The sequence below is a fragment of the Galeopterus variegatus genome, unplaced genomic scaffold, assembly GCF_000696425.1.
Source record: "Galeopterus variegatus unplaced genomic scaffold, G_variegatus-3.0.2 Scaffold2037, whole genome shotgun sequence".
Taxonomy (NCBI): domain Eukaryota; kingdom Metazoa; phylum Chordata; class Mammalia; order Dermoptera; family Cynocephalidae; genus Galeopterus; species Galeopterus variegatus.
In genome coordinates this window covers 303,666-315,819 of record NW_007728148.1, presented here as the reverse complement: position 1 = coordinate 315,819, position 12,154 = coordinate 303,666, and the positions used below count along the sequence as shown (strand labels likewise).

The 12,154-nt window shown below is 51.7% G+C and overlaps 1 protein-coding gene across 1 annotated transcript in view; it reads left to right on the top strand.

The window, feature by feature from the left end:
* Positions 1-9,907, top strand: part of LOC103596522 (SURP and G-patch domain-containing protein 2-like) — a 22,350-nt gene extending 12,443 nt beyond the window's left edge. The window contains exons 4-8 of the mRNA XM_008580162.1: positions 1,990-2,492; positions 4,641-4,702; positions 8,398-8,534; positions 9,219-9,339; positions 9,541-9,907. Of these exons, the coding sequence (XP_008578384.1) occupies positions 1,990-2,492; positions 4,641-4,702; positions 8,398-8,534; positions 9,219-9,339 (823 nt within the window). The 3' untranslated portion in view covers positions 9,541-9,907. The remainder of the gene's footprint in view (positions 1-1,989; positions 2,493-4,640; positions 4,703-8,397; positions 8,535-9,218; positions 9,340-9,540) is intronic.
* Positions 9,908-12,154: the final 2,247 nt, after the last annotated feature.

Here is a 12,154-nt window from a genome sequence, read left to right as displayed (position 1 = left end):
CGGGGGGGGGGGGGGCATCCTCTCTGGATCTCAGTGGTGTTGCTCTGAGGTCCAATTCTACTTAACGTCTTTCCAAGTGTCTGTGTGCTTTCTGTATTTCTTTAGCAACATGTCTATGTAGATCTTCTGTCCAATTTTTTATTGGGTAGTTCATTTAGTTATTAATGAATTTTGAGAGTTTTATTGGATATTCTTGATACAGGTCCTTTATCAGATATGTGATTTGCAGATATTTTCTCTCATTCTGTGACTTTTTTTTTTTTTCTAGCAGTGTCTTTTGGATGGCAGAAGTTCTTAATCTTTGCCCTTTTCTCTATTGTGTTTTTGGACTTTTTCTTTGTTGCTTTTTAAGGTATTTCTTCTACTTTGCCATTTAACTTTCACATTGATTATGGTATGTTTTGCAAGTAGAAGTGTTTTATGTCATCAGATATATTAACTTTTTCTTTTATTGAACCTGGATATCGAGTCATAGAAAGAATTTCCCCAAACTCAGTAAATTAGTCCATTTCTGTTGCTTATGACAGAAGACCTGAATCTGGGTAATTTGTAAAGAAATAAAATTTATTTCTTATACATTTGGAGGCAGTTAAGGGGGCACATCTGGTGAGGGCTTTTTTCTGGGTCTCCCTCACTCGTTCTCATAAGTCCATCAGAACCACGCACATGATAACTCATTACTCCATGAATGGATTAACCCATTCAGGAGGGTACAGTCCTAAAAATCCAATCACTTCTTAAAGGCCCCATCTTTCAAATATCATAATTGGATTTCCCACCCTCTTAACACTATTACAGTGGGGATCAAGTTTCTAACACAAGAACTTTTGAGGAACACATTTGACCCATAGCACTCAGCTTATGTATTTTCTTCTAGAATTTGTATAGTTTTATCTTATATGTTTAGATCCATAATCTATGTAGGTATTATTCAGGTGCAGAGGACATACAGATGGATCTAATTTTGATATTTTTCTAGAAATTTGTCCAGTTGTTCCAACACTATTCCTTGAAAAGACTACCTTTTCTGCAGTGGTTTGAGAGGCCCCTTCATCAGACAGCTTCTGGTCTTTTTATTCTGTCCTCTTAGTCTGCCTTACGGACTTGCTACCCTGTTCTAACTCTAGAACCTTTAATGCACCTTGTGGTATTTGATGGGGCTGGAATCCCTTGTTGATCTTGTTTAGGATTTTCCCACGTATACCTGCATGTTTATTTTTCTTTATGAACTTTAGAATCATCTTGTCCTGATCCAGAGAAAAATTGTATTATGGGGCTATGTTTATATATTAACGAGGGGAGAATTGGCATCTTTGTGAGGTTGAATTGCCCTATTCTAGAACAAGCGCTATCTTTCCTTTGGTCCAAGTGGAGTTTTGTGCCTTTTAAGTTTCTCATAGCAGCCCCACAGCAATGGTTAGGGGTCAGAGAGGCCTCATTGCCATAGCTGCAATGCCTGTTGCAGGGCAGAGGTTTCTGCAGGGCATGAGCCCTCCTCTGGGACACCTCCCAGCTCTGTGGTGCTCAGGTTCCAGCAGTAGCTGTGCAACGTCTCCTGGCATATCTCCACATGTCTCCTACCTGGAAATGTGAGAGGAACCGGAGAATCAAAATGGGCATACGGAGGCCCAGAGAGGCTGGTAAAGTCACCAGAAAGGTGAGGTGGAGCCCAGGTTGGGTCTCTGGCTGCAAGGTCAGAGCTCATTCCTACACATTCCCTGGTCATCCTCTGTACCTTGTTCCTCCAACTTCCTCCCCAAAAGGCTGTGAGGCCTCTTTGTTTTTGGTTCCTCAGTTAAATTACTAGTGTTTCTCAAATGTTCTGTCTCACTGGGAAGCTGCACCATCAACCAGAGCTGCACAGAGAGAGGACAGGTTGTTCATTCCATTGTCCCATCCCAGCTTCAGTGGATCTGTCCCAGGCAGTTTCAGCAAACAAAAATGTGTAGATACCCTCTGGTTAACCAGTGTATTTCATCTGTGTCCCAGGTTTCTACATGACCAAAATAGTTCAGCTTTCAAATTCTATCGAAAGAAAGTGTTTGAACTGTGTCCATCCATTTGTTTCACATCATCTCCACTCAACCTCCCCACGGGTGGCGATTCTCAGGAGAGCCCCGTGGACCATGTGGAAGGGGAAAGGGACTTGGAGGACGAGTTCCCTCAGCAGGAGGCTGAGCTTGGGAGCCCAGAGTTGATGCCTGAGGAGAACGAGGACGATGAGGATGAGGACGATGAGGATGAGGAGGGGAGAGAGGAGGCCTCTGCTCATGGAGGGACCTCCAGGCCAGGAGGAGGTGACGGCAAGTCTGAGGGCTCTGAGGGCAGCCCTCCTGACGACGGCCTCCCCGGGGACGACCTGGCTGGAATGCCCACCCTGTCACAGGCCTCTTCTGGCACCTGCTTCCCCCGGAAGAGGATCAGCAGCAAGTCACTGAAGGTCGGCATGATTCCGGCTCCCAAGAGGGTGTGTCTCATCCAGGAGCCAAAAGGTGAGTGTCACCCATCAGCACAGCTGTCCCAGCCGTGGGGTTGGCAGGCCGTGGAAGGCAGCAGAGACAGGTGGAGACATTGGCTGGCTGTTTTTGAAGAATTTGCTGATCCTTGGCTTTAGCTTAGCCCCAGGATTGGCCCTGTTACCCTTCCTGTCTCAGATTATACCCGCCAACCTTTCTGATGACCTCAGGACTCTGGTAGGACAGTACCTCCCCAAAATCCCACTAGGGTCCCAGGCAGAGAATTAGCAAGTACCCCCAGGGGTCTGCAGGTGGGTGTGCCCCAAAGTGGCCAGCACAGCATGGGGTTTTTAATTTATTTATTTTTTTCCCTTTTTGTCTTTTTTCGTGTCCGGCAACGGATCGCAACCCTCAGTGTCGCGCCCGCACCGGACCGGGGCCAGCAACGGGATCGCAACCCCCAGTGCTGCACCCGCACCTCGCTCAGTCAGTGAGCGGGAACCGGTCCGCATGTGGGATCCGAACCCTCGGCGGGAGCGCCGCCGCGCTCCCAAGCTGCGCACCGCAGCAGTGCGCCACCGGGCCGGCCCCAGCATGGGGTTTTTAATCTGAAGTAGTTCTAGCAGTTTTGACATCACTCCAGAATGTCAGTGTCACTCCCAGTTGGTCTGAAGTTGTCTCTCTGAGGAGATGCTTCTTCGTTAGTCTGGCTTCCAGTGCTCCGCGTGCTGCGGGTGTTTCCATTACTGCCTGTGTTCCGACAGGGAGCCTCGACCATGGAAGGGATGGGTCTAGGTCATCTTGAGGGTGGCCAGCCTTCTGAACCTCCAGAGGTCCAGGGTAGTGATAACGTGCTTTGTGTCTTGACAGTGAGGTGGGAAGACACTGGGGGAGGGGACAGTAGGCTCTGTTCTGTGCTATGCCTGCTGTGGCCATGGGAAGCAGTCTTCCTGCTCTCTTGTAGGGAGGATCGGGATTCTTGAGGTACAGTTTACCAGCAATGCAGTGCACCCTTTTCAAGTGGACAGTTTGAGCAGTTTTGGCAGATGTGCATAGCCAATAACCCACCAGTACAGCAGAGCTGAAGCCTGTTTTTCCCAGAAAGTACCTCTTGTCCCTTTGTGGTCCCCTCCCCAACCCAGCCCCAGCAACCACTGACTCTTTCCTGGCCCTGTGGTTCTGCCTTTTGTAGACTGTCAGTAAGTGGAATTGTGTTCCACATGGTCTTTTGGTGGACCAGCTATGGCCCAGGTTATCCTAGTGTCCCCCATGCCTGTCCAAAGGATCTCTGCATGGTCAGACCCAGGCGTGCTTGTGTGGAGCTGGTGCTGCAAAACCTGTGTGTGAGGTTGTTGCAGGAATGGTCCCCATCCTGTGACAGCGTAAAGAGTTATCTGTGTGTTCTGTCGTTGAGACAGTCACATTCACAGGCGACAGCATCTTTACAGTTTCTCCTGCTTTGGAAGGGTCCTCGTGGGTTGTGTTTGGAAACCTTGGTGTTGCAGTGGATTACTAACTGTTCCACTGTAACCCCTATGTCCTTCCGAACTTCTTGTAGATGTGACTAGAATGTCAGAATGCTTGTTACGTATGTCCTTCTTGGGGGAAAGCAGAATTCTTTGTTTGGAAGCTCTCAGTTCTTTGATCAGGTGGTTGATGAGACAAAACCAGATCTTCTGATCTCCCCTTCATCAAAAAAACAAAACAAAACATATATATATATATATATATAATAATGTGATTTGATGCTCTGTATGAGAAGCATGGCTGTTTTTTCCTGGAAAGTTCTGGGTGGACTTTAGTTCTTTACCAGTGGAATAGTTGCGGATAAACTGGAAGGGCACGGAGTTGCGAATAGTTCATTTGTTGAGTCAAAATATATTCCTGTGGGCCAGCCCGGTGGCACACTCGGTAGAGTGTGGCGCTTGGGAGTGCGGCGGCGCTCCCGCCGAGGGTTCGGATCCCATATAGAGACCGGTCCGCTCACTGGTTGAGCACAGTGCGGGTGCGACACCGAGGGTTGAGATCCCCGCCATTGTTGAAAGATGCGAAGTACCTTCAGGTGGGGCACCCTCTCGCCTCAGAGGTGCCATTAGCCAAATCTCTGCAACACCTTCAGTCTCTCTCTAAGAAATCTGGGGAAAGTGCATGTGTGCGCATGTGTATCTTTCTTTTGTCTTCCAGTTCATGAACCAGTTCGAATCGCCTATGACAGGCCTCGGGGTCGTCCCATGTCCAAAAAGAAGGTAAGTGTAACCACTTTTAAGTTCTCCCTCAAGATGTACTTGGTCAGAATTTGTTGGAGTTTTAAAGGACACTACACCTTGTGATTAAGCTGTACTCATACTTAGAACTGAGGTGTTAATGTACAAAACACAATGGAGTCTTTTCTCTTGGGAGACTTTGGGTTTTTTTGTTTTTGTTTTTGTAGGGCTTTTGTTTTTGTTTTTGTAGCCAGCTGGTTCTGGGATCTGAAGCCTTGACTTTGGTGTTACAAGGATGCGCTCTATCAGCACCACACTCTACCGAGTGAGCCACAGGCCGGCCCACAAGGATGCGCTCTAAACAACCGATCTAACTGGCCAGCCCTCAGGAGGCTTTTTAATACTATTGTTCCTTTATCTAAAGCGTAGGAGGGCAGTAATTAGTCCATTGAACAGATGGTTGAGGCCTGATGTGTGCAGTGGCATTTGAGAGGTGAGCAAGATAATGTCTTGGCCATTGAGAAGTTCAAGCTGCTAAAACTACATTTGCTTTATTAATGTTGGTATCTTCCACACAGAGGCAGTCCTAGCTCAGCAGGAGACCTCTGTGGCAGGCAGGGGTCAGGGAGTGAGGCGGACTGTAAACTGGTGTCAGCACTGCAGTCCCTCCGAGGGAGGCCCTCGGGGACCTGTAGCGGGGGTTTGGGCAGAAGACATGGCCACTCTGGTGGAGAGCAGCCTGTGGAATGGAGGCCAGGCACAGTGGGGGACCAGGAGGAGGCTTCGACTTAGGACAGTTTGGACTAGGGAGGGGTGAAGGTAGAGTTGGTGGGACTCACTGGTGTGCTGTGTGTGGGAGTCGGCCTGGGCAGGTAGCAGGACAGAGCTGCCATTCGCTGGCATTGGGGGCAGGTTGTTGGCAGGGAGTGGAAGTGTACTCCAGATGGCTGGGTGGTGGGGACAGGGGCACGTTGTGGGGGCAGGGGCACAACAGAGCTGCCATTCGCTGGCATTGGGGGCAGGTTGTTGGCAGGGAGTGGAAGTGTACTCCACATGGCTGGGTGGTGGGGACAGGGGCACGTTGTGGGGGCAGGGGCACATTGTGGGGGCAGGTGAGGTCACATGTGGAGAGACTGCAGGTCCTCAGTGGTCAGGAAGCTGGGCGAGGTCAGTGTTTTGGCATTGGGCAGTGGGGACAGTGAGGAAAGCCATGGTGGATCAGACCCCTTCTGAGCGCCCCGGTTGCCACAGGGAGAGGGACCTTCCTGTGTCCAAAGCTCTTGGTCCTGACTGGTGTGGGGGGTTTAAACTGGGCTGGCAGTTTAAGATGCCCATTTGTGTGGTATAGATGAGGGCGTAGCCCTGTGAGGGGCCACTGGGCCATGGAGCTGGGCACAGCTGGATTTGAGTTTGGCCTTGCTGCTTAGCAGTTCTGTGACCTTGGCATGTAACCCCAGGCCTTGGCTTTGTGTCTGTAAAGTGGGAGCTACCCTGCAGGTAGGAGGTACCTTGAGGATTAAACAGCCCGGTGCCTGGTGGGTATCCTTAGGTGAGGAGAGGGCCACGGTGACTGCCACTTGGAGGCCATGCCTGCAGCTCTTGTCTGTGCACACCTCTGTCCAGCCCCCCAGGGAACGGTATTCCTCTAGCTTTCCAGGAAAGTGGATATATTTATTGTCCAACACAAATGGAATGTTCACAAGTTTCTGTACAGGCAGAGCCAACCCCTGTCCCTCTTGCTGCACATGGGCAGCTTGCTCAGAGGCATGTAGGACTGCCGTTTGGGGGCCATGGCCAGCCTTTGCCCTGCTGTCTCCACCCTCTCTCCCAGGGTCCAGGCCACATGTGGCTCCCAGGAGGCCCTGACAAATGCCCCCTTTCTCATCTCAGCTGGCAGTTTCTGCCTCCTCTGTCCTCCAGGCCACTTCCTGGTGGCGAGGGGCCTCCCAGTGCCTGTGGCTCCTGCCTGGTATTCTCTGCAGAGATGTCTTTCCAGTGCTCTTTGTCCCCTCTTCCTGTCCCAGCTGGCAGCATAGCTCCTCCTTTCCTGCCTCCCGCCATTAACCGCCCTGCAGAGGGCGTTGTGTGCACACCACCTTGTGCGGGTGGCAAGGGGCTGCCTGTGTTAACTTATGCACACACACACATGCATGCATGCACATACGTATGCATGCACACATGTACACTTCTTTGGACCTCGGGGTGCCGCACTTCATGTGGATGAACTCCCAGCACCTTTCTTGGTTTCGTCCCTTTCTGGTGAGAACATGGGCGCCAAGGGGTCCAGACCCTCCTCGTGGGAGCACGTGCTCTCTCTGGCCACCAACCCACCCTCCCTCCTGACTTGAGGTCCTGTGCTCTTCTCCTCCCTTCTCCCTTTCCTCTCCTGCCCCCAGTGGAAGGGTGCTGGGTCCCCCAGGCCCAGCCTTTTCCACCTTGTCTCCTCTGAGGTCCTTTGTCCCCTTGGCTCTGACTCTTACCTCTGTTCCAGGGATGGCCTGAGTATTTCTCCACACAGCCTGACATTGGGGAAGCTCATTCCTAGGCACGTTGGTGCAGGTGGCAAGTGGTGACCTGTTGTTGGCTCTCAACTTGTGAGGCCTGCAGGACATGATGGGGCAGGTTGCTGAGCTGCAGAAGACAGGCCGTCCCCCAGGCCCTGTGCTCACATTGCTTAGCACATCCACTTTCCTCTGGTTCCACACCCAGGGTGGTCCAGCCCTTTCCTAGCTGCTCCCACAATTGTACCCAGTTCAGACCCTCTTGGCCACCCCAGCACCAGCCACCTTGATTTTTTTCAGGACCAACAAGGGAGGCCATATTGTGCAGATCCCACCTGGCTGCCTTCCTTCCTTCCTCCCTGCCTCACTCTCAAGAGCATGTGAGGCCCGCACAGTCTCCCCTGGTAGTTCATTAAATGTCTTAAAGATACACGGGGCAGGGTCCAGAACTGTCTGGCTAGATTCCCTCACACAGGGGGTGCTCATGAATATTCATGAGTGAGTAGAAATTTCTTTTGCCTAAGCTATGCAGGCTCCTCCCACAGAGGCCAGGCTTTTAACCTGTCTGTCCCCAGATCTCCATCCAGTGGCCCAGAGGGTGCCGAGCCTCCCCTCCACCACAGGATGTTCCCAGGCCCCTTCACCTGCTCTCAGTAAGGGCTGCTCTGTGCTAGGCATGAACCTCAGTGTCCAGGTAGAGCCCGGTCCCTGGGACAGAGAGACAGACAGGGAAGGGGGCCAGAGAGTGAATGAAGGGGGCAGGGGGGACAAGGTGGGCTCTGCTAGCTGATTCTCACCCACTGCCTGTCTGGCCCATCCCGCAGTACTGCCTCTAGGCCTGGGCCCTGGTGCATCCCTCTGACCATCGCAGGGCCACCCTTCTTTATCCAGGTCTCCACTTGGGCCTCTTCCTACTGGACCCGGGACCTGCCATCCCCTTATGCAGTTTTCCTCACAGTTTTAGCACATGGGTTGCAGTGGGACCTGTAAAGCAGGACCAAGAGCTGGATATCAGGTTCTGGCCTGTGGGACAATCTCAGGCCAGTGACTCTGACCTTTGGAAGTCCCACCCCACTTGGGGATGTTGCAGGGAACTGGGGAGGTGACTGGAGTTTGAACCTGAGCCTGTGGGGAGTCAGGAGAGCATTTTGGGTGGGGCCAGGCCCAGCCCAGGGTGACCCCCTGCTCCCAGCACTTCCCTGCACCTCATGAGCCCAGCTTCTTCTCTTTCCCCAGAAACCCAAGGACTTTGACTTCGCCCAGCAAAAGCTGACTGACAAGAACCTGGGTTTCCAGATGCTGCAGAAGATGGGCTGGAAGGAGGGCCATGGCCTGGGCTCTCGTGGGAAGGGCATCCGGGAGCCCGTCAGCGTGTACGCAGCAGGCACTCGTGGCCAGGGTGGGCAGGCGGGACTCTGGCCCTGAGTCCTCTGACCTGATTCTTGGATCCCTCAGGCGGAAGATGGCTGAAAGCTGGCAGTTGGGTTTTTTTAAACAAAAGGAGCCTTCAGATGAGAAGCTGATCATTTACATGTGTGCTTGGTAGACTATTTAACCAGCCTGTGGCTCTGGCCATCTCGGGCACGTTTATTATCATCCGGCATGAAAGCGGAGTAGTGTTTCTGGGTAGTTGCAGGCCTAGAACCACTTTTTTCTGGGAACACATAAGCCAGCCAGCCAGGGCAGGACAGCACAGACCCAGAGTGTGTCAGACCCTGCTAGTAACACGGAGTAGTGTTTCTGGGTAGTTGCAGGCCTAGAACCACTTTTTTCTGGGAACACATAAGCCGGCCAGCCAGGGCAGGACAGCACAGGCCCAGAGTGTGTCAGACCCTGCTAGTAACGTCCAGCTAACAGTTCCTTTCAAACTGAGCATAACCCCCACTTGGTAAGACATCCTGCTGCTCTCCCGCCCCATGAGTGAGTGCCCTTGTTTTCCATTGTGACCCAGGTCTCGGTTTTCCCCTGCTGCAGATGTCTCTCTTGTGTCCCGCGTCCTGTCCTGGTGGCCGGGCGCTGGGCTCAGGTGCACAGCTCACTCTCCATTTCCTCCTCAGGGGAACTTCCTCGGAAGGGGAGGGGCTGGGCGCCGACGGGCAGGAGCACAAAGAAGACACATTTGACGTGTTCCGACAGCGGATGATGCAGATGTACAGACACAAACGGGCCAGCAAATAGGTACGTGCAGAGCCAGGGCACGAGCACTCTACCCACGCCACCATCCTGGTGTGCCAGCCATTGCCCCCAGAACTTGATGTGCCCCACTCCCCTGAAAACAAACATGAAGATGCCACCAAAAAATCACAAGAACCATAAAAGTCACAAAATGGAAACCAAAGGGTCTTTGGATGTGGATGTGCCCCATTTCTTACCTTCCAGGTGTGCTGAAGGAGCGAGCCTCACACTCGCAAGCGCAGCGGCCTCACGGGCCTCTCCTGGCCGCTCCCGTGGAAACAGTCCACCTCCAGTTCCTCTCTTGCTCAAGTTTCTCTCTCAGATGCCGCCACCTACCATGTAACGTGACCAGTAGACAGACTGTTCCCTAGTCAGGAGTGGCCCTGCCGTTCATGCATGTGTACGGGCAAGTGTGGAAGCTACACCTCAGAGGATGGCAGTTGGCCATGTCCCTTTCTGAGGGTCTTCAAATCCTTTTTCTTCTGCAGAGCCTGAAGCCTATAAATGTCCTCATCTTTCCACTCTTTTTAGTTGCCCTTTTCACCCATAATTTTTGAACAAAATCGTTCTCTTCCTGAATAGATCAGAACCACTGATGAGAAAGATAAGCCCTGAAGCAGCAATGCCTCCTAAAACATCACCCCCGCCCTGGATCTGCCTGGAGCAGTACCCGAGCATGGCCTGGTGTGTACACAAAAACAGACGTCTCTGCAGTCCCTGGGGCTGAGGTCTCGCTGGCTTTTCTTTCTCTTAAAGAAAAACAGAATGCACATTTTCAGTCTGCTTTTGCCTTTCCTCTCTCTTCCACGTGCTTTGAGCAGGAGGTCCCCTCCACGTCTGTCTTGGTTCCTCTTCAGAAGGTGGTGCTGCCCCCAGAAAGCACCTGGGCCTGTTGGTGCTGAGGAAGTAGCTCCTGCGGCTGGTTCTCCAGTCTGTGGGGTCATTGCTCTCCAGAAGTGCTCTGTTAGCAGACAAGATGCAGAAATGATTGCAGATTATGTTTTTTCATTGTTCTTCAGAATTTATACTGGGGATACAAATTGCTAATTGCCAAGTCTGCACTCTTGCACCAAAGCACTGCAGCTCCCTGAACGTGGAGATACTTGACTTGGTGAATGTGGTATTAATGGTGTCTCATCTCTTCAATACATCTCTTGGGATTAATGAAATTTTAGCAACAGTATGATATATAGCTCTTTTCAGTGGGGAGTAACCATGTTTAAACAGATGAACTTTTCCCATATTTGCATGTTTCTTTAGAATCCACAACGAAAGCAAATGACAGTTCAATTTTTTTTAAGCCACACATGGAGTCTCCACTACAAAGCGGTGGGGGTTATAAATGCTCCGAGACTCTTCCCTTTTTTGCATGTGCGGCAGTGACAAGACTTGTCATCAGACAGCCTTTGTGAAGAGCAGGAAGGCTGTTCCTGGTGGGGCTCCGCAGCTGTTGGCTCTTTGAGGGCGTGTGATTGCACCTTGAGGACTCCCCAGCTGCTTCTTTCTATGTGCAGAATCCTCAGGCTGCACGGGAATGTCAGCCCTTCTTCGTAAAGTAGTAGTACTCAAGTTTTGAGTAAGTGGTAAAATCCGGAAATCTTGGGATCCTTCTGGCAGTGCAAGGTGGAGGGACACCACAGTGGTTAGGGTGTCAGAGAATTGAGCAACTTAGCGGGAATGCCGCTTTTATTAGCTGTCAAGAAATCCTTGCTTTCTTAAAGCCACAGACCTCCTGGGCTGTGGTACCAGCTCCTCAGGTTCTGTCTGGTCTGTCCAGCCCCACTTCATCTCCCAGGGCCTGCTTCTCTTCATTCAGATGCAGCCCCTGGGGCTCTGCTTGCTTCTGGTTGATTCTGTTGCTTTGGCAACTAGCAGATCTTTATGGCCAAGGGGGTGCTTGAGGTTCCAGCACTAAGGGTGGGTCTCAGCCCAACCCTCAAGCCAGCCTGTGGGGGTGGGGATGAAACTGGTTTGGGGGAACCACAGGTTCATCTTCTGCTCCTTTCTTTCCTGACCCTTCCAACAGCTTCCATGTTGCCCGTGGGTCAGGTGAACGGATGTTACTCAGGATGGAACCTCGGTCTGTCATGGCCTCTCAGGGTACCCATTGGCCCTGAGTGGAGTGCATATCCTCAGCACAGAGCTTTTTCTCTCCAGCTCAGCTCTGACCATCGTGTGCACCTTGTCCTGGCATGTTCATTCTTGACTTTCTTCATTTATATTTACTACAAAGTAAAACACTTGAGGAATTCCTGGTGTGTGGGCACTGACCCCCACAACCTCCTGCCTCTCCTCCTGGGGACATCCCTGTTTGAGCTGAGGTTGCTTCTATGAGCCTTTGGCAGATGTCAAAGGGAGCAGCTACTTCTTAAGCCTACAGGGTCCCATAAACACTCAAGGGACCCTTTGATTGTGGGTTCAACATTGAGGCAGTGAAGGTGTCCCGGAGAGCTGGGGAGCATGGGGTGTGTCTTTGTGCCAGATGGGGACGAGATGCTGCTGGCCCTCCATGTCCTTCCCCCCACCCCACCCTCCCACCCTTCTTTAACCAAGGCTGCCCTTGCTCTCCAGCAAAGACCGCTCTGCAGCGAACGTTGCGTGCAAGCGTGACATGCAGTTGCACGGCCTTGTCAAAGTCACAGTGTCTTTTCTGTCATTTTAGTTCCAGGGTCTCTTCCGCGAGGACGACAGGCATCCGGAAAGTGCTAACTCACCACTTTGGGTGCTTACTGTCTCTGGCTTGTTTCCATCACTGGAAATCACATAGAGAGTTTTAGTGGTTTTGGTCCTTGGTAAAACCTAGAAGATGTTTGTGATG